The 22,218-nt window shown below is 43.3% G+C and overlaps 1 protein-coding gene across 4 annotated transcripts in view; it reads right to left on the reverse strand.

Annotated features, from left to right (window-relative positions):
- Positions 1–22,218, reverse strand: part of LOC133577220 (nitric oxide synthase 1-like) — a 214,890-nt gene that overhangs the window by 71,518 nt on the left and 121,154 nt on the right. For all 4 annotated transcript variants that reach the window (XM_061930864.2, XM_061930857.2, XM_061930881.2 and 1 more), the window contains 5 exons: positions 20,269–20,443; positions 19,722–19,823; positions 14,143–14,337; positions 13,975–14,060; positions 5,813–5,957 (listed from right to left, as the gene is read on the reverse strand). In XM_061930864.2, coding sequence (XP_061786848.1) covers positions 5,813–5,957; positions 13,975–14,060; positions 14,143–14,337; positions 19,722–19,823; positions 20,269–20,443 — 703 coding nt within the window. The remainder of the gene's footprint in view (positions 1–5,812; positions 5,958–13,974; positions 14,061–14,142; positions 14,338–19,721; positions 19,824–20,268; positions 20,444–22,218) is intronic.

Raw genomic sequence — 22,218 nt, forward strand, 5'->3', positions numbered from 1 at the left:
ACTCCCTCTTAACCCTTATTTTTCAAACGTTCTCCTTTTTTCTTTTTTTTTTTAAAACTCTACCTGCCAATTTCATTGTTGACAACAGTACATTTATCACACTCCCCCCCCCACCGCCATCACATTCCGTGGCCATCTCGTCTATTTTTTCTCAATCTTCACCTGTGCTCTTTATTGTATCATACAAAATGACTTGAACCCAGAACTCTTTTAGGGGAGACCAAACCCCCAGGGCGAGCCACACCCGACTATTTGCTTACTCGTCAGTGAAGCAGCCCGTCACGGTAATCTATCTTTATCGTATTATTCAAACGGACCCTAACCCAAGAATATAACATACGAAAGGACTTGAACCTCCAACTTTATTGTATTATTCAAACGGACTCTAACCCAAGATTATAACATACAAAAGGACTTTAACCTCCAACTTTATCGTATTATTCAAACGGACTCTAACCCAAGATTATAACATACAAAAGGACTTTAACCTCCAACTTTATCGTATTATTCAAACGGACTCTAACCCAAGAATATAACATACGAAAGGACTTGAACCTCCAACCCTTCTAGTCACAGCCCCCAGACCGTAGTCGAGGTGCGCAGGGGAGACTCCTCCAGGGCCGATGTATATCGGGGGCAACACCCTTCACTCTATCCGGCAGTGGGTCTCCGCAGCTCCAACTCCAGGGTGAATGATGAGTCCGGCGATTAGTTGCAACTCTTAACTTTATTAATATGCAGCCCTTTGAGACACGTGTGATTTAGGGCTATATAAATAAACATTGATTGATTGATTCATACCTGCCAACTTTTGAAATCAGAAAAACCTAGTAGCCAGGGTCCAAGGGCCGCAGGCCCCGGTAGGTCCAGGACAAAGTCCTGGTGGGGGGTCCTGCCCCCCGACGCAAAATGATTATTAGCATTCAGACAGGTTAAAATGTTGCTAAAACCATCACTTTTCTATCAGTCACAGTGACTTTTCAAAACAAAAATATTACAGCAAAAATCATATGGGTTGATTGACATGTTTATTCTGTAAGCTAACTTCAATAGTTTGAAAATATTTTGACAGTTAATGCCAGTTATCCTGTCAACCTTTCACAAGACTTCAATTTGTTCATTGAAAGTATAAACACTTTTTACAGTAAACAAATGGTAAAACAGTACTAAACAATTCCATAAAAAAAAAATAATTGGTGTCATTATTAACTTTCTGTCCAAGCTTGTATAATCTACTGCCTTGTTCAATTGTAAAAAATATTCTGTGCCTAAAATTCACATTTCTCATACTGTAAACATGGTAAGCTAACTTCATTAAAATTAATAGTCCTGTCAATAGCATGGAATTACAATTCAAATTTGGTTTTTTTGTAAGCCTTTCAAAAGAATTCAAAATATGAAAAATGAATGAAAATTAATTGAAGCCATCAGACACTTGAAAAGTGGCACATCACATCTCTAATGTAATCATTTGAACTTTTCAACAGAAATAGCACTGCAAAAATATTAAGGACATACTTCTGTATTTTGGTAGTTATGCTGTCAACATTTAACAAGATTTCTTCAACTTGGACTTGAAAGCATAAATAGTATAAACACTTTTAACAGTATGTCGTGCTGTGAAATACAGCCGACAGGATTGCGCCCCAAACACGAAGCAAGGCCAAAGTGCATGCATGGTGCAGGAGAACAAAGGACTTCTTTCATTTAAGGTTTGTGATAAACCATCAAACTCATTCGTTAAAAGGACTCTATAGTCCCCCAATTTTAATCGCATTATTAGTTCCCACAAGCATACATATCTCACTCACGCTACAGTACACACATCAATAGGGACTGGAGGTCGGCTGTAACGGCTGACCTCCTAATTTTAACTACACAGTAGACACTCTGGAGGCCTTGTACACATGCATGGGGGGTTTGGGGTTCGGCACACCCCTCATTGCCTCGTCGGCCGGGGGGACTGCGGTCTGGTGGCCTGCCAGGCTTTTATTCATTTATTATTGTTATATATATATTTTTATTTTTAATGTATTTATTATTTTTATTTTTATTATTTACTTATTTTTATTTTATTTTATTTTTTAAATTTTATTTTTTATTTTTTTTTTATTTTATTTTTTTATTTTTTATTTTTTTAATCTTATTATTTATTTGTGTGTGGCGTCGCGCGGGTCTCACTTCCTGTTGGATGGGGTCCGTGCCCGTGTGGCCCGACCTTGCGCTGTGGGGTCTCTGTTGGTGACTTGGTGTGGTGGCGGCGCAGCCCCCGTGTCTGGTCTGGATGCTGTGTCTCGGTTGTTTGGGCGGTGGTGTGTTTGTGCGGGTTTGGGTTGGGGTGGGGGGCCTTTTGGTTGGGGGGGTTGTTGGTGTCTCTTGTTTGCGTGTTGGCGTTCGGGCTGACCGGCGGGCTGGCGCCGGCTGGTCTCCGTGGCCCTGGTGGCATGTGGTTGCTGGTCGCAGTTTTTTTTTTTTGATCGCTTTGATTTGATTGGCTGGTGCTGGCTGTCTGGGGTTATTGCGGCTGCTGTTTCTGTTGCCGTTTGTTTGTGGTGTGGGCGCCCGTGGCTGCTGGGTCTGGTGCAGGGGTGTGGCTGATGTTGTGACTGATGGCAGCGCGCGCGCGTGATGGCTGTCGGGGCTGACGAACTGTGTATATGTATGTATATGTGTGTGTATGTATGTATGTTTATATATGTGTATGTGTACATATGTGTATGTATATGTATATATGTGTATGTGTGGGTATGTATACGTGTATGTGTGTATGTGTATGTATATATGTATGTATGTATGTATATTTCTGGGGGTACGCTCTGGGCCTGCCTGTCAGACGGGGGTCGACGCCTCAGGCTACTGCATCCGAACTGCGTGTCTGGAGCTCCTGGGTCCCGCTGTCCATCCCTTCCGGGTGCCCGTCTTGGTTGGGGCCTGTTGGGCCTAGTCCCTGCGTCTGTTGTGGTAGCTTGGTGCTGCAAGGTATTCCGAGGTGCTGCGAGTCGGCCAGTTGCTGGGGTAGTGACCTTGTTTGTCAGCATGTCTGTGATCTTCTTTTAATTCTTTTTTTTTTAAATTAATTAATTAATTAATTTATTAATTTATTTATTTTTTAATATATTTTATTAATATTATTTTTTAATTTTCCCCTCCCTCAGGGGGGGGGCTCGGCGGGGCGGTTGCTGGTTGTTCCATCTCCATCGTTGGGGTCCCTGCGGGTGGGGTGGGTGGTTCCCGTGGCCCTGTGCCTGGGTGGTCCTGCGGCGGCCGGTTTGGGTGGGGTGGCCGGGGGCTGGCCTCGCCGCGCTCTCCGGGGGTGGGGGGTGGGCTCGTGGGGGCCCGGTTGCCGGTGGGGCGGGGGCGGTCTTCCCGTCCGGTTGCGGGGAGTCTCTGGGTCCCTCGGGCGGGGCGTCTCGCCTTTCTGCCCGTGTGGGGTGTGGTCTCTCGCTGGCTTGGGGTCTGGCTGTCCCCTGCTTTTCTCGTGCCCTGTCCTCTGCCGGGTGCGTCTGTCTGCGGCCTGCTGCTGGCCCTTGTGGGCGGTACGGTGGGTCGGGCTCTGGGGTTCCTGTCGCTGGCCGGCTTGGCTGCGTGGGGGCGGTGGTCCCTGGTTCCCTGGGCACCACGCCTCCTGTTTGTGGGTTGGGCTCTCGGGGGTGATGGGGCCGTGCTCTGGCTCCCACGCACTCTGGGAGTCGAATGTATTGTACATGCAAATTCACATATGCTCACATACGTACATAGGTACCTACGCTCCCACATACATACACAAATACAGTACATATTTACCTACCTAATGTTCGTACATCCACACGCACATTCAATATACAAACATACACATACACATACTGTACATATACATTCACTGTACAAACACATATACACATTCTGTACATATACATTCATTGTACAAACACATATACACATTCTGTACATATACAAGTACATATGCATACTTACATTCATGCACATAATCACGTTTCATCAAACATATATTAACGTTGTTGCCCTAGGGTAAACTGGGTGTAACACATGGCACACTGACAAAGCTTAACCTATTGTGACTATAACAATCTACAAGGTTAATGTAGGTTGCTTCTCTTTCTCCCCCTCCATTTTTCTGCATTCTTTCGTATCTCAAGTTATCATTACGTATATGTATTGTTGCATTTAAACAACTGTATTGTTGAGAATAAAGGTAAATTATTGGTATTGTTCATTATCAATAGCGCTATTTCTATTGGTATTTGTATTGATCCATTTGTAGTGTAATAATGCTCATTGTTATTTCTGTATTATTTTTTATTTTTCGCTAACTGCTTATTTGCTATTACTTTTACCATCATATTTGTACATGTCATATTTGCTGATGTTGCTCTATTGTTGTTGTTGTTGTTGTTTGCTGTTGTTGTTTTTGTCTCTCTGTCTAATCCCCCTCTTGTCCCCACAATTTCCCCCTCTGTCTTCTTTTTTTTCTCTTTCTATCCCCTCCTGCTCCGGCCCGGCTGCACTAAATGATAATATAAATACATTTAATAAAGTCAAATACAAATAAGGCAACAAGAGAAGTATCCTACACTTCTCTTTTGTAAAGTAAATCTGAACAGCCGACATGGGCATCTACATCAACTATATGATTTGCCTGAGAAGCTGGACAGGACATAAAAAAAAAAAAAAAAAAAAAAAAAAAAAAAAAAAAAAAAAAAAAAAGGACTCTATAGTAATATAAAGCGAATTTTTCTGGACATTATCATGCAAGAAAAGTTTATTTTTGGGACCGCGATCACCACGTAATGATTTTTAAAGGTTGCATTACAAACATTTAACTGTCCCATGTGATCAGCCAGTGCGATTGGAAGTCCATGCTCAATTATTGCCTCCGTAAATAAAACTTCGGCATTTATCACATCCAAAGAATCTGTTTGGGCGACGAAAAACGTTGAAAGTTTTCCACTTGTATCGCTAGCAACGGCATTAGACTTGTGTTTTTTTGTCCCAACGTTGTCTTTTTCATCGCTAATTCCTCCGTGTCCGATCGAAAAATCTTGTCTGCACAAAGTGCAATTCGCGTAGTTTTCACCCTTTTTTTTTTTTAATTAATGAAAAACCGTATTTTTTATCACTGCAACCGTAACCCGGAATAGGTTGATGAAAACCGTACGAATTACGGGAAAACCGGAGTAGTTGGCAGGTATGTTGATTGATTACTGTACCTCAAAAATGAACCCAATTGCTATCTTAAAACCGGGGTCTGTACTCAACCGTGACCGCGTCCTAGTTGGTACACGTCACACATCCAAAGGCATGAAGAAAATCCTCAGCAGAGACCCGCCGTGGGGCGTTTGCATCTGCCCGCCGTGCACACCCACACGCCCACTCCCGATGCCACGCACATCCACACAGCCGACGCTCGCAAGCGTGCATGATTGTCTTCTTGTGTGATTGATCACACGGGCAAAAAATAAGACATGACCCGGAGCGGAAGGCACACAATGTGTGAATGGGCGACGCACGGTTTTTTTTTTTAAATGTATTTTTGTCCTGCACAGTTTTGCACAGCCAGCGGTGCTTCGGCATCTTAAACAAGCGGCGCCACTCAACGCTTGGCTGCTTAAATCTCGCCGCTGACCCGCGGCGATTTGCCTGCCGCATGAGAGGAGACGAGGATGTGACAAAAGGAGCACACTCTGGCCCCCGTGTGATCAGCTGGCGCCTCGACTCACCTTTTGTCCGCCGCGGCGAGGTGGGAGGGCGTGCGGGAATGAGCCCTTTTCAAAAAGCGCCCTCACAAGATGATGCAAGGCGGAGGCAAGCGTACCTTTGCGTCGAAGGCGTGCTTGAAGATTTGACACAGGGTTTTGGCGTAATCCTGAGATTTTCCCGTCTCGGTGGCGAACAGGATGGTCGCCTTGACTCTCTTCGCCATGGCCTGACCCATCAGCTTGGCGGAGAACTTCACCGCCCTGCAAAGAAAAAAACAAGACACATGGGACACAAACTCACGTTCATTTCCTCTACTGGCCCAGCAGTTTGCTCTTCTTTCTGTCTATAAAGTGTGTTTTGATGAACTTGACCAACGTTAAAGAAAGAGGACGGCTTGAAAAACAGATGTTCTTCCGTCCTAACGGCCGTGCATATTCATAAAACTGAATATTCTCCATGCTGTGTGCATAGGCGCCGATCCGGTGGGTGCTTCAGGGCCCCAGCACCCACGGATAATGCCGAGCACCCACGTGGGATCGATGGGAGCGTTCAATCTTTTCAAATAGTTTTTGAAAAATCAATCTTCTTGTTGTTAATTTTGTGGCAAGTTTGGTCCATTTTACATAATAAAAAAGTCACAAATCACATCAGGGTTTCCCGCAGCGCTTTGTTGTTAAGGCGGCCGCCTTAACAACAAAGAGCCACCGCCTAAACCAGGCCTGGGCAATTATTTTGACTCGGGAGGCCACATTTAGGGAAAAAAATGTGTCTGGGGGCCGGTATATCTATTTTTAGGAACACTCAGTGACGTGCATCATGGAAAGAAAAAAAATGTAAAAAGAAAAAAGATTAATTAAATTGTTATATGTATGCAGTGATTATACTATAAAGTTATTTTCCATTTAACTTCACCAGTTTTAGATTATTTTTATACAAAATCGCTGAATTTTCACATTTGCCGTTCAAATACTGAGAAGAGACGGTGCGGTGAACAGCAGCCAGTTGAGGCACGTCACTCAGTGCCTCAACATGGATTCCGGACTCGGCTAACTGCTGGCCTGCTGTGCAGTGAGACTGTATTGCTATATGAATTATATTATACATTTCCATAGTTTAGTTAGCTGAGGTATATAATGTACAGTGTATTTTGTCAACAACTGTATGTGTGTAACGTATTTCTTGTGCTGAGCGATCATAAAACGGCTGCAAAAGACGCACTGGCTGAGGCTCCAGTAGCCCCGCCTCCTGCACCCCCACCGTAGAATTGTTATATCAACTAAAGCCCACACTTAAACTTTCCACGTGCAAGATTGAATCTATTTAAAAAAGTTATTTCATAAGAAGCCAAAAAGTGCAAAAACAATAATGTTCGTGTTGGAGGAGTTGTGAATGACTGCATGGCCACAACATTAGGTACACCTGCAGACTGCAGGTGTACCTAATTCACAACTCCTCCAACACGAACATTATTGTTTTTGTACTTTTTGGCTTCTTATTAAATAACTTTTGTAACCTATTTTCATGGGCTTTCCTATTTGTGATGTTAAGTTCCTGTTATGCGCTGTTATACAGTATATGGTAAATGGTAAATGGTAAATTGTTCGTACTTGTATAGCGCTTTTCTACCTTTTTTTTAAGGAACTCAAAGCGCTTTGACACTATTTTCCACATTCACCCATTCACACACACACATTCACACATTCACACACTGATGGCGGGAGCTGCCATGCACGGCGCTAACCAGCGCTATATGCCTTGAGCTCTTATTTTGAAGGCGCCAAGAGCGGAAGTGATGACATGTTGTAGTGGAGCAGAGGTTTTTGAAAGAAGGTAAATAAAGTGGTCCTGGTGTAAACTGGAGCCTCCGTGTTTGTTATTTTGTAGTTTCATACAGTATAGGCCACATTTATAAACCCTCGGTTACACTTTTTTAAATAGATTCAATCTTGCACGTGGAAAGTTGAAGTGAGGGCTTTAGTTGATATAACACACCTGTCAGGGGGTTCATTAATCCAGCACAACAGCGGCAAATGGACTTCATTTCTAAGTAAAGGTAAGACCATAATAACGTTTTTTTTATTAAATGTGCTTTTTTGTGTGCTACAGTTTGTATGTGTAAAGTTAAAGTTAAGTTAAAGTACCAATGATTGTCACACACACACTAGGTGTAATGAAATTTGTCCTCTGCATTTGACCCATCCCCTTGATCACCCCCTGGGAGGTGAGGGGAGCAGTGGGCAGCAGCGGCGCCGCGCCCGGGAATCATTTTTGGTGATTTAACCCCCAATTTCAAGCCTTGATGCTGAGTGCCAAGCAGGGAAGAATGCTGGTATGAGCTTTTAAACATAACCCGTTAACTGCTGCCAATCAAATGGTGAATAAGATACTCTTTAGGGTTCATATGTTTGTAAATGTGACTGTGATGAAGTCAGTGCCTCACCAGCCATCAACCTCACCGCACGTCACTGGGAACACTAATACAAAACCTCACAATAATGTCTGATTGAATGCTTAAAAACGTTATGACAGACCGCCTTAAAAAACGTAATGGAATTTTTAATTTTTTCTATGAACGATAAAACACTGAATATTGACAAAATATGAACGTCACACCCCCTTTCGATCGACATATTTTACAATCAAGTGAAACGCAACAAACAATGAAATATGAACGCGAAAGGTACAAAATAAACCCACCTACAATCTGATTAATCTGATATTTGCTGAATTTCCCCCAGGGATCAAAAAAGTACTTTCTATTCTATTCTATTCTATATATCACTAAGCTTTAGAATTTTGTTGTGAAAATCTCCTTCCGCGTCTGTGGAAAGTCTTCCCGCCCACACTGCTTGGTGCCTCGTCTGAGCTGCTGTGACGTAGATGACCATAGTAACTAATTAGATGACCATAGTAACTAATTAGATGACCATAGTAACTAATTAGATGACCATAGTAACTGGTATATCATCCAATGGGGTATGAGGCTATTGAATGATACCTTTAAGGGTATCTATCATCTGATGGCTACTGCACTGCATGTGGACTTTGATAAAAACTGTTGCACTTTATATACTTCTGCACTTTAAATGAAGCTGCTAAAATACTGTCACTTGAACGCTCACTGATTTGTAATTCACACGTATTGTATTGTATGTATTGTACTTGTATTTTGAATTGTTTATCATTATGTCATTTCAATATTGTTGTGTATTTTCCAATCCTGTGTAATTTAATTGTGGATGTTAGATGCGCCATAAAAGGAGCACAGATGGAAATTAGCATGGTGCTAAATCCTAATGTAACTTAGACTTACACTTCCTTTTTATTGTCATTCAAATTTGAACTTTACAGTACAGATAAGAACACAATTTCGTTGCATTCGTGGCCTAGTGGTTAGAGCAGGCCTGGGCAATCATTTTGACTGGGGGCCCCAAATTTAGAGAAAGAAATGTGTCTGAGGGCCGGTATATCTTTTTGTAGGAACACTAATACAAAACCTCACAATAACGTCTGATTGAATGCTGAAAACGTTTTAACAGACCACCTTAAAAAACGGAATGGAATTGTACATTTTTCTATGAACGATAAAACACTGAATATTGACAAGATATGAACGGCACACCCCCTCTCGTTCGACATATTTTACAATCAAGCAAAACGTGACAAAAATGCAACAAACAGCGAAATATGAACGCAAATGGGTAAAAATACAATGTACAATCTGATATATAACTACCGTATTTTCCGCACTATTAGCCGCACCTAAAAACCACAAATTTACTCAAAAGCTGACAGTGCGGCTTATAACCCGGTGCGCTTTATATATGGATTAATATTAAGATTCATTTTCATAAAGTTTCGGTCCCGCAACTACGGTAAACAGCCGCCATCTTTTTTCCCCGTAGAACAGGAAGTGCTTCTTCTTCTACGCAAGCAACCGCCAAGGTAAGCACCCGCCCCCATAGAACAGGAAGCGCTTCTTCTTCTACTGTAAGCAACCACCCGCCCCGGTAGAAGAAGAAGAAGCGCGCGGATATTACGTTTCATTTCCTTTGTGTGTTTACATCTGTAAAGACCACAAAATGGCTCCTACTAAGCGACAGGTTTCCGGTTCATGAAAAGACGCAATCTCTCCATCCGCACACGGACTACTATTTCACAGCAACTGCCTAAAGACTTTCAAGAAAAGCTGGCTACTTTCCGTGCATATTGTAAAAACAAGATAGCTGAAAAAAAGATCCGGCCAGAGAACATTATCAGCATGGACGAGGTTCCACTGACTTTTGATATTCCTGTGAACCGCACTGTGGATACAACGGGAGCACGTACGGTGAATATTCGCACCACAGGGAATGAGAAGTCATCCTTCACTGTGGTTCTAGCTTGCCATGCTAATGGCCAGAAACTTCCACCCATGGTGATATTCAAAAGGAAGACCTTGCCAAAAGAGACCTTTCCAGCCGGCGTCATCATAAAAGCTAACTCGAAGGGATGGATGGATGAAGAAAAGATGAGCGAGTGGTTAAGGTAAGTTTACGCGAAGAGGCCGGGTGGCTTTTTTCACGCAGCTCCGTCCATGTTGATATACGACTCCATGCGCGCCCACATCACGCTGGTTTTTAATATATTATTAAAGTTTGACTGACCTATCCGACTGTTTTTTTGACATTCCTTTAGCGCAGTTAGATGCGGCTTATAACACGGGGCGGCTTATAGGTGGACAAAGTTTTGAAATATGCCGTTCATTGAAGGCGCGGCTTATAACCCAGGGCGGCTTATGGTGCGGAAAATACGGTAAGCTTTAGAACTTTGTTGTGAAAATCTCCTTCCACCTCTGTCCCTGACACCCACATTTCAGGCTGACACTCTGTGGAAACGCTCCCCATCCCCACTGCTTGGTGCCTCGTCTGACCTGCTGTGACTTATATTACCATAGTAACTAATTAATTACCATAGTAACTAGTATATCACGCAAAAGCGCATATTCCAACCATTGATAAACTTTGTATAGTTCAAGACTTACAGTCATTAGAAAACATCACTGCTCAACATAATGGCGGCTACACTTTCCATCTTAAAGATGTAAATAAATTATTTGGGAATGTCCGGCGGGCCGCATGTGGCCCCAGGCCTTAATTTGCCCAGGTCTGGGTTAAAGTGTCCGCCCTGAGATGGGTAGGATGTGAGTTCAAACCCCGGCCGAGTCATACCAAAGACTATAAAAATGGGAGCCATTACCTCCCTTGCATCAAGGGTTGGAATTGGGGGTTAAAATCACCAAAAATGATTCCCGGGCGCAGCACCGCTGCTGCCTACTGCTCCCCTCACCTCCCAGGGGGTGATCAAGGGTGATGGGTCAAATGCAGAGAAGAATTTCGCCACACCTAGTGTGTGCACTGCAAAAAGTGAAATCTAAGTAAGATGAAATATGTCAAATAAGGGTGATATTTGCTTATTTTCTGTCTGATAAGATCATTCTTCTCACTAAGCAGATTTTATGTTAGAGTGTTTTACTTGTTTTAAGGGTTTTGCTCCTAAATGATCTCAGTAAGATATTACAGCTTGTTGCTGAGATGTGATGAGCTATATTGAGTAAAACATGCTTGAAACTAGAATATCAAGTGTTGCAAAGCTGTGTCATCAACACTCACAAGTATAAAACTACTTTTTCAAAGTAATCATTTCTTACTTCAAGCATGAAAAAAAAAAAATCATGATGCCGAGCGCATATCATTATGTCAAGATAATGGCACTAGAATTTACTTCATTTAAGAATATTTTTCAACATATTGAGCAAAAAGGTCTCTTTTTTTCTACCAAGAAAAGTGCACTTGTTATTAGTGAGAATATACTTATTTTAAGCTATTTTTGGGGTTCATTGAAGTTAGCTAATTTTACTTGTTTTGGAAAGTCTTGACAAGCCGGATTTTCTTGTTCTATTGGCAGATCATTTTGACTTTTTGCAGTGTGTGTGACAAACATTGGTACTTTACTTTAACTCGTTGTAGTGCAGGATAAAAGTACTGCACATCGTCCTTCAAATAAACAAATACAATGCATTTTTTCAATAATTTTTCTCCCCAATATAATAACAGTAAATGGCGTATTACATATTTATTTTCCAATTATATTTGAATTATTCTTGTAAGTTTATGTCAATATTAGGGATGTCCCGATCCGATATTTGGATCAGATCGGCTGCCGATATTTGCCAAAAATTGCATACCGGCAAGGCATGGGAAAATGCCGATCCAGATCCAGTTGAAAAAAAATTCGGTCCATGTTTTCCAACGCACCTATTTAAATAATACATTCCACTTTTCTGCTGCTCCGTAATTTCCGTTCCGCATTTTCCAGCACACCTTCAACACATCCACAGGTCTGTGAATTCTCACGCAGTTGCTTTTAGCTGCTGGCATTACACGACAGGCTCTTCTCACTCTTTCCTGTGTCTCCCTCTCACAGACAGCGAGCGCACCTTCTTACACACGTCACATACTGTCACGACATACGTCACATACTGTCACGTCATACGTCACATACGTATACGTCCTCCCCGAGCAGAGAGGTAGCAGCATGGCTAACGTTAGCTGTGATGCTAGCGCAGCCGTGCGAGCAACGCTCCCTCTAAGGTGCTCGCCTGTGCAATTGCGCACTGTTTAAGCGTCCTCTGCACATAGCAAATCTATGCCACGCACAAAATCAAATAAAAAAATAAGCGCATAACAATTTTCGACACACGGACACGACAGAGAAAACAGTTTTCGTCATCATTGTTCAAATATTGTAACGTCTGTCGAGACGCTTATCTCCATTCGGTCCCACACGCCCACACCATCAAAATGCTGAGGCAAAAATGTCCAGATCAACACCGTATGAAAAAATTAGTGATTTTTTTAGTTGTGATTTCCTTCTCTGCATGAAAGTTTAAAAGTAGCATATATTAATGCAGTATGAAGAAGAATGTTTTAATGTAGACATGCAAGCCTTGAAAGAACATTTTGAAAATCAAGACTACATTTCCTGCAAATAGGTGCATTTCTACCCTATATTTTAACTTTAGATTTATTCTCATATCAAACTCTTTTGGCTGTCTTTTTGACACTTACCCTCCACACCCTGGATTATAAATAATGTAAATAATTCAATGTGATTATCTTGTGTGATGACTGTATTATGATGATAGTATATATCTGATAGTATATATCTGTATCATGAATCAATTTAAGTGGACCCCGACTTAAACAAGTGTAAAAACTTATTGGGGTGTTACCATTTAGTGGTCAATTGTACGGAATATGTACTTCACTGTGCAACCTACTAATAAAAGTCTCAATCAATCAATCAAAACACATAGAATCATCATACTGATGTGATTATATGCATCAAGTGTTCATTCAAGGCTAAGGCAAAATATGGAGATATATATCGTGTATCGCAATATGGCCTTAAAATATGGCAATATTAAAAAAAGGCCATATCGCCCAGCCCTAGTTTCAATGATGCCATTTCTGTTTGTCATGTATCATTTTGTCTATTTTGTGTTTATCCTTGAATAAACAGGTCAGTTTCTTGTTACCAACCATTGTGTATTATTCAAACTCCCCTAATTCAGCTGGCTAGTTGTTATCAAGAGTACTAAAACCCTTTTCAACATGATTCTGACAACTAAGTAGGCTAAATAACTTTAAACTTTAATACATGCTCGGATAGGCCAGTATCGGTATCGGTCAGTATCGGTATCGGATCGGAAGTGCAAAAACCTGGATCGGGACATCCCTAGTCAATATATTTAAAACATTTGTTTTACATGTCATACAAATGTTTAGCATTTCTATATACAAAAACAAGCTTGGTGCTGCAAATGACCCCCCCCGCCCCGGCCAGACTTTGGACACCATTGCTCTCAGATCCTTTTTGAGGTCCCGGCTTCTCTGACCGTGCATATGTTACCGAGATGCTAAACAGATGAGAGTGATGGATGTTCGATTCAGTAAGCAGCCGACGAGGCGGATGGATGACAATTGTGATTACCCAGCTTGTCATATCCTGGAGGCAATTACTATAACAGTGCACACGCAGAGAACGCATGTACGCACAAGCGCACACCCCTAACAAAGGTGTGATTACCCCCCCGAAGCACTGATTGAATACACTTCACAGTCGAGTACACACATCTTCACAAAAGTGGTTGTTCCCCGCCTCAGATCATCTCGTGCTATGCATCAGTCATTTTCTGTAAAGCGGGACAAATGTTCACTATCGGTGCACACTCACTTGGCGAGCTTCTTGAATCCGATGGCTCTTTTCTTGGTGGGCGTCCCATTGACTCCTTTCCACACGTGAGTATTCCAAGGATCAGCCTACAAGCAGACAGAAAGGCAGACTAGTCGATCCTGGTGTGCGTGTTGCTATGGCCTTTTGCTGCAAGAGGAGACCACTCACCTGGTACTCAAAAGAGGGTGTGAGGCGGTAGTTGAGCATCTCCTGGTGGAAGACGGGCGTGACGCTTCCCGACATGGGCGGCACGATCCACACCCAGTCGCCGGGACAGCCCCCTCGCACCCGGTACTCGTTCTCCATGTGCTTCATGAAGGACTCGGTGGCCGAATGATGGTCCACAATGGTCACTTTGCATATCTGAAAGCGGAGGAGCGCCGGGTTATGAAGTTCAAAATTAAAGTCAACTTAAAGGGGCACTGCATTCTTTATTGGAATTCTCTGTGCGTCGGTTGAGGTGGGCGGGGTTTGGTAGCGGGGGTGTATAATGTATCCCGGAAGAGTTAGGGCTACATGGGATTCTGGGTATTTGTCCTGTTGTGTTTATGTTGTGTTACGGTGCAGATGTTCTCCCGAAATGTGTTTGTCATTCTTGTTTGGTGTGGGTTCACAGTGTGGGGCATTATTAGTAAGAGTGTTAAAGTGTTTTTTATACCGCCACTGTCAGTGTAACCTGTGTGGTTGTTGAGCAGGTATGCCTTGCTGTCACCTACGTGAGCAAGCTAAAGCCCATACAACGTGTGGCAGACCAGGCACGCTGTTGGTAGTGGTTGCTAAATGCTGTACCATCACGGTACGCATGACGCTGCGCTAATCGGTCAAAATCCGCTTGCCGCACCAGCCGTCAAATTGCAAATAAAGGTGTGGGCAGCGTGTCTAAGACCCCTAGTTTATACAACACAAAGCAAAAAACAACAACTTTGTATGCAGTGTTATTTCTTTTAAAATTTCTAAATATTTTTGCGGCTCCCATTGTTTTCTATAATTTGTGAAACTGGTCAAAATGTCTCTTTGACTTGTAAAGGTTGCCGACCCCTGCACTAGATGAAGCCCCCGTAACACTAGTGGTACACATACCACAGTCTCTTGTGTAATATACAGCATCTTATCACAATTAATTTAAGTAAGTAACAAACAAAAATGGCCTAGCAACTGAGGCACCTGTGGTACGAAAAAACTTAACAAAAAGCTAAAAACTAAAACTAATAGCAAAGCATACTTTATTTTATCTTGATCAAAATGTCAAATTACTCATTTCTAATAAAATTAATAAAAATTGGTTATCAATTTGAAAAAAAAAAGTATAAAATTGTGCGTCGGTTGAGGTGGGCGGGGTTTGGTAGCGGGGGTGTATAATGTATCCCGGAAGAGTTAGGGCTGCATGGGATTCTGGGTATTTGTCCTGTTGTGTTTATGTTGTGTTAAGGTGCAGATGTTCTCCCGAAATGTGTTTGTCATTCTTGTTTGGTGTGGGTTCACAGTGTGGCGCATTATTAGTAAGAGTGTTAAAACAATTTTTTATACCGCGACCGTCAGTGTAACCTGTGTGGTTATTGACCAAGTATGCGTTGCTGTCACCCTACGTGAGCAACGTGAGGCTGATCAGGCATGCTGTTTATGGTGGGTGCTATATGCTGTACCAACACGGCACGCATGACGCTGACAAGCGCCATTCAGTTAAAACCCGCGTGCCGCACCAGCTTTCAAATCCCATACAAAGGTGTGGGCAGCGTGTCTGAGACCCATGGTTTATGCATAGCACAAAGCAAAAAAAAATTTTTTTGGATACAGTGTTATTTCATTGAAAATTTCATAAATTTTTTGCGGCTCCCATAGTTTTCTATAATTTGTGAAACTGGTCAAAATGGCTCTTTGACTGCTAAAGGTTGCCGACCCCTGATATATACCTTGATGTTGCAGAAAAAAGACCATATATTTTTTTAACCGATTTCCGAACTCTAAATGGGTGAATTTTGGCGAATTAAACGCCTTTCTATTATTCGCTCTCGGAAAGCGGGAAGCAATCCGCCATTTTCTCACTTTCGTCGGTGTGTTGTCGGAGGGTGTAACAACACGAACAGGGACGGATTCAAGTTGCACCAGTGGCCCAAATATGCGAAAGTGGCAAGAAATTGGACGAAATTTGTTCAAAATACGAGGCTGTGGGGAAAGCCGACGAAATGGTCAGTCGTTTGTTCCGCACACTTTACTGACGAAAGCTATGCTACGACAGAGATGGCAAGAATGTGTGGATATCCTGCGACACTCAAAGCAGATGCTGACATCAACTCCAAAACTGGACAGATCAGCTTTCAGGAAAAGAGAGCGGATGAGGGTATGTCTACAGAATAGATTAATTGATGAAAACTTTATTCATTACTCGCGGTTTTACGTAGATTATTATACATAAACTGTGTTTACCAATAATTTAGATTAAAAACCATCCATCCATCCATCCATCTTCTTCCGCTTATCCGAGGTTGGGTCGCGGGGGCAGCAGCTTAAGCAGGGAAGCCCAGACTTCCCTCTCCCCAGCCACTTCGTCCAGCTCCTCCCGGGGGATCCCTAGGCGTTCCCAGGCCAGCCGGGAGACATAGTCTTCCCAACGTGTCCTGGGTCTTCCCCGTGGCCTCCTACCGGTCGGACGTGCCCGAAACACTTCCCGAGGGGGGCGTTCGGGTGGCATCCTGACCAGATGCCCGAACCACCTCATCTGGCTCCTCTCGATGTGGAGGAGCAGCGGCTTTACTTTGAGCTCCCCCCGGATGACAGAGCTTCTCACCCTATCTCTAAGGGAGAGCCCCGCCACCCGGCGGAGGAAACTCATTTCGGCCGCTTGTACCCGTGATCTTGTCCTTTCGGTCATAACCCAAAGCTCATGACCATAGGTGAGGATGAGAACGTAGATCGACCATTAAATCGAGAGCTTTGCCTTCTGGCTCAGCTCCTTCTTCACCACAACGGATCGATACAGCGTCCGCATTACTGAAGACGCCGCACCGATCCGCCTGTCGATCTCACCATCCACTCTTCCCTCACTCGTGAACAAGACTCCCAGGTACTTGAACTCCTCCACTTGGGGCAAGATCTCCTCCCCAACCCGGAGATGGCACTCCACCCTTTTCCGGGCGAGAACCATGGACTCGGATTTGGAGGTGCTGATTCCCATCCCAGTCGCTTTACACTCGGCTGCAAACCGATCCAGTGAGAGCTGAAGATCCTGGCCAGATGAAGCCATCAGGACCACATCATCTGCAAAAAGCAGAGACCTAATCCTGCAGCCACCAAACCAGATACCCTCAACGCCTTGAATGCGCTTAGAAATTCTGTCCATAAAAGTTATGAACAGAATCGGTGACAAAGGGCAGCCTTGGCGGAGTCCAACCCTCACTGGAAACGTGTCCGACTTACTGCCGGCAATGCGGACCAAGCTCTGACACTGATCATACAGGGAGCGAACTGCCACAATCAGACAGTCCGCTACCCCATACTCTCTGAGCACTCCCCACAGGACTTCCCGGGGTACACGGTCGAATGTCTTCTCCAAGTCCACAAAGCACATGTAGACTGGTTGAGCAAACTCCCATGCACCCTCAAGGACCCTGCCCAGAGTATAGAGCTGGTCCACAGTTCCACGACCAGGACCAAAACCACACTGTTCCTCCTGAATCCGAGGTTCGACAATCCGGCGTAGCCTCCTCTCCAGTACACCTGAATAGACCTTACCGGGAAGGCTGAGGAGCTTAAAAACATTTAAAACAGTTATTTTTTTCAATCATTCGAGTACATTCGGTTGTGTAATGCAGTATTTTGTGTCTATTTAGGTATGGTTAACCTGAGTGCTGAAATCGTGGAAAAATATATGTTCTTAGCGCGCCTGAAATGGGCTGTCTGCACTCTCAAAGTGCATGTTGTTGCCAAATGTATTTCATATGCTGTAAACCTAGTTCATAGTTGTTAGTTTCCTTTAATGCCAAACAAACACATACCAATCGTTGGTTAGAAGGCGATCGCCGAATTCGTCCTCGCTTTCTCCCGTGTCGCTGGCTGTCGTGTCGGTTTCGCTTGCATACGGTTCAAAGCGATATGGCTCAATAGCTTCAGTTTCTTCTTCAATTTGGTTTTGGCTACCTGCCTCCACACTACAACCATCCGTTTCAATACATGCGTAATCTGTTGAATCGCTTAAGCCGCTGAAATCCGAGTCTGAATCCGAGCTAATGTCGCTATAGCTTGCTGTTCTATGCGCCATGTTTGTTTGTGTTGGCTTCACTATGTGACGTCACAGGAAAATGGACGGGTGTATATAACGATGGTTAAAATCAGGCACTTTGAAGCTTTTTTGCCCGTCTCCAAGGGGGGGCACAGGTCCGGTGGCCATGGATGAAGTGCTGGCTGTCCAGAGTTGGGACCCGGGGTGGACCGCTCGCCTGTGCATCGGTTGGGGACATCTCTGCGGTGCTGACCCGTCTCCGCTCGGGATGGTCTCCTGCTGGCCCCACTATTGACTGGACTCTCACTATTATGTTGGATCCACTATGGACTGGACTCTCACTATTATGTTAGATCCACTATAGACTGGACTCTCACACTATTATGTTAGATCCCCTATGGACTGGACTCTCACACTATTATGTTAGATCCACTTTGGACTGGACTCTCACACTATTATGTTAGATCCACTATGGACTGGACTCTCACACTATTATATTAGATCCACTATGGACTGGACTCTCACTATTATGTTAGATCCACTATGGACTGGACTCTCTCACTATTATGTTAGATCCACTATGGACTGGACTCTCACTATTATGTTAGATCCACTATGGACTGGACTCTCTCACTATTATGTTAGGTCCACTATGGACTGGACTCTCACTATTATGTTAGATCCACTATGGACTGGACTCTCACTATTATGTTAGATCCACTATGGACTGGACTCTCACTATTATGTTAGATCCACTATGGACTGGACTCTCACTATTATGTTAGATCCACTATGGACTGGACTCTCACTATTATGTTGGATCCACTATGGACTGGACTCTCACACTATTATGTTAGATCCCCTATGGACTGGACTCTCACACTATTATGTTAGATCCACTTTGGACTGGACTCTCACACTATTATGTTAGATCCCCTATGGACTGGACTCTCACTATTATGTTAGATCCACTATGGACTGGACTCTCACTATTATGTTAGATCCACTATGGACTGGACTCTCACACTATTATGTTAGATCCACTATGGACTGGACTCTCACACTATTATGTTAGATCCACTATGGACTGGACTCTCACTATTATGTTGGATCCAATATGGACTGGACTCTCACACTATTATGTTAGATCCACTATGGATTGGACTCTCACACTATTATGTTAGATCCACTATGGACTGGACTCTCACACTATTATGTTAGATCCACTATGGACTGGACTCTCACACTATTATGTTAGATCCACTATGGACTGGACTTTCACAGTATTATGCTAGACCCACTCAACGTCCATTGCATCCGGTCTCCCCTAGAGGGGGTGGGGGGTGTCACCCACATACGCGGTCCTCTCCAAGGTTTCTCATAGTCATTCACAGAGTTTTTCCTTGCCCTGATGTGGGATCTGAACCGAGGATGTCGCTGTGGCTTACGCAGCCCTTTGAGACACTTGTGATTTAGGGCTATGTACATAAACATTGATTGATTGATTGATCGAAGAAGAAAGAGGAAGCACCTGGAAGCTGTAGAGAACAGCGATGTTGACTTCTACCAGAGCTTGGTCTTTCCAGAGGGAGGACGTCTTCCTGGTGTCCAGGGCCATCTTGTTAGCGACATCCTGCAGAAATAAACTCACAATAAAGGCGCTTGCTTTTACTTGATGTTTCTTGTTTTGTTGCTCTATTTCCTTCTCCTGAAGCTGAATTTGTTTTTATACCACATCCTGAACTGCCGCAACACGGAACAACACCAACAGAATGACGGAGTGTGTGAAAGTACTTCCCTCTAATGTATTGTGGTTAAGCTGGAACAAAACAGCATGCGTTTTATCCTAACAGCCTTCACTCAACAATTTGTCGAGCCCGTGATACATCATCATCTCATTTAGTGAATGAATCATGCGGCGACGTCGCGAGTTAAGCTTTGAAAGCGGCAAACAAACAGAATGCCCTGAGTCCAATTAGCCAGCTCCATTTTCGGGAGACAAATCCACCAACAATGTGCTTCATTCACAGTTCTGCTTTTAGCTATAGGGAGAGCTAAAAATGCTCAATCCAACATGCCTCTAGAATGTTGTAGCGGGAGCTGTCGCAGAAGTCCCTGACGCCGATCTCCGTGCCCATGTACCATCCGCTAAAGGGGCAAGCAGTGAACTCCAGGCCGCCGATCTCCAGCAGCATGTTGGAGACGGCCGGCAGACCGTACCACTTCAGGTCCAGGTCCTTGAACCACTCATACCTGGGCAGAGAAAACAAGCAAAAATCATCTCCGGTTCGGCAAACGGGACTGGAGCCAAAACAAGCATTAGCACAAATAGGCCACTTTTGGTTCCCAAGCTGCCTTGCTGAACACCCTCTTTACCCCCCACTGGGAGACTGATCACATGGCTTTTAGACGTATTTAATTCCAGGAGCGAGCTTCGAATCGTGCGGTCGTGAGGCCAGCAAGGGCCAGTAGCCAGCTGACGAGACCTTGCAACAAGCCCAACTTGATCAGCATAACAACATCAAACTGAAATCTAAGTAAGATTAAATATGTCAAATAAGGGCGATATTTGCTTATTTTCTGTCTGATAAGATAATTCTTCTCACTAAGCAGATTTTATGTTAGAGTGTTTTACTTGTTTTAAGTGTTTTTGGTCCTAAATGATCTCAGTAAGATATTACAGCTTGTTGCTGAGATTTGATGACCTATATTGAGTAAAACATGCTTGAAACTAGAATATCAAGTGTTGCAAAGCTGTGTCATCAACACTCACAAGTATAAACCTACTTTTTTAAAGTAAACATTTCTTATTTCAAGCATGAAAAATCATGACACAAACTTACGTGGCAAGAAAAGAGCAGCATGAACTATGACCTGGACAGAGTAAGCAGCGTGTCAAGAGTGCAGAGCATGAATGTGATGTCGCCAGGCCGATCAACAGAAAATGGCAGGCTTAAATAGTCATGTGGTGATTGAAGACAGGTGCGTGAGTTCAAATGAATCAGGTGCGTGAGTCGTGAGGACAGGTGAACTGATTGGTAGTCATGGAAACAAAACAGGGAGTGAAAAAACAGAAACTGACAGAGTGCGAAAACCAAACAGAACATAGCCAAACTAAACATGATCACCAAGACATGACAGTTGCTGAGATGTGATGACCTATATTGAGTAAAACATGCTTGAAACTAGAATATCAAGTGTTGCAAAGCTGTGTCATCAACACTCACAAGCATAAAACTACTTTTTTTAAAGTAATCATTTCTTACTTCAAGCGTGAAATAAAAAAATCATGACTTTGACACAATTGTGTCTCATAATAAAACTGACAGTTAATATTTAAACATTTAACATGTGACATTTCAAACAGAAATAGTTCATGCACATTCAAATAAATTCTTAAAAATTACAATAAAAAAAAAAATTGGCCAAAGAGCACTGAAAGAGCACGCACTTGGCGCGATGATGTCATGTTATTGATGGGAAAATGCATTTTTAGACAATATGATTTGCCTGAGCGTTGCCTTTTTGCCTTTCCATTAAGAAAAATAAACTAGTTTTTAGTATAAGTTTGCTGGTTTCAAGAAATGTAATGCCGAGCGCATATCATTATGTCAAGATTTTCTTTTACTGTGAAACAGAAATTGGTGGAAACAACCTTTTTCGGGATGGTGTCCTGCTGGCCCCACTATGGACTGGGCTCTTACTATTATGTTGGATCCACTATGGACTGGACTCTCACAATATTATGTTAGACCCACTCGACATCCATTGCTTTCGGTCTCCCCTAGAGGGGGGGGGGGGGTTACCCACATATGCGGTCCTCTCCAAGGTTTCTCATAGTCATTCTCATCGACGTCCCACTGGGGTGAGTTTTTCCTTGCCCTTATGTGGGCTTTGTACCGAGGATGTCGTTGTGGCTTGTGCAGCCCTTTGAGACACTTGTGATTTAGGGCTATATAAATAAACATTGATTGATTGATTGATTGATTACCTGTTATTGACTATAGAGATGTGTTGTACATGAATGC

This window comes from Nerophis lumbriciformis, linkage group LG38 (assembly GCF_033978685.3).
Source record: "Nerophis lumbriciformis linkage group LG38, RoL_Nlum_v2.1, whole genome shotgun sequence".
Taxonomy (NCBI): domain Eukaryota; kingdom Metazoa; phylum Chordata; class Actinopteri; order Syngnathiformes; family Syngnathidae; genus Nerophis; species Nerophis lumbriciformis.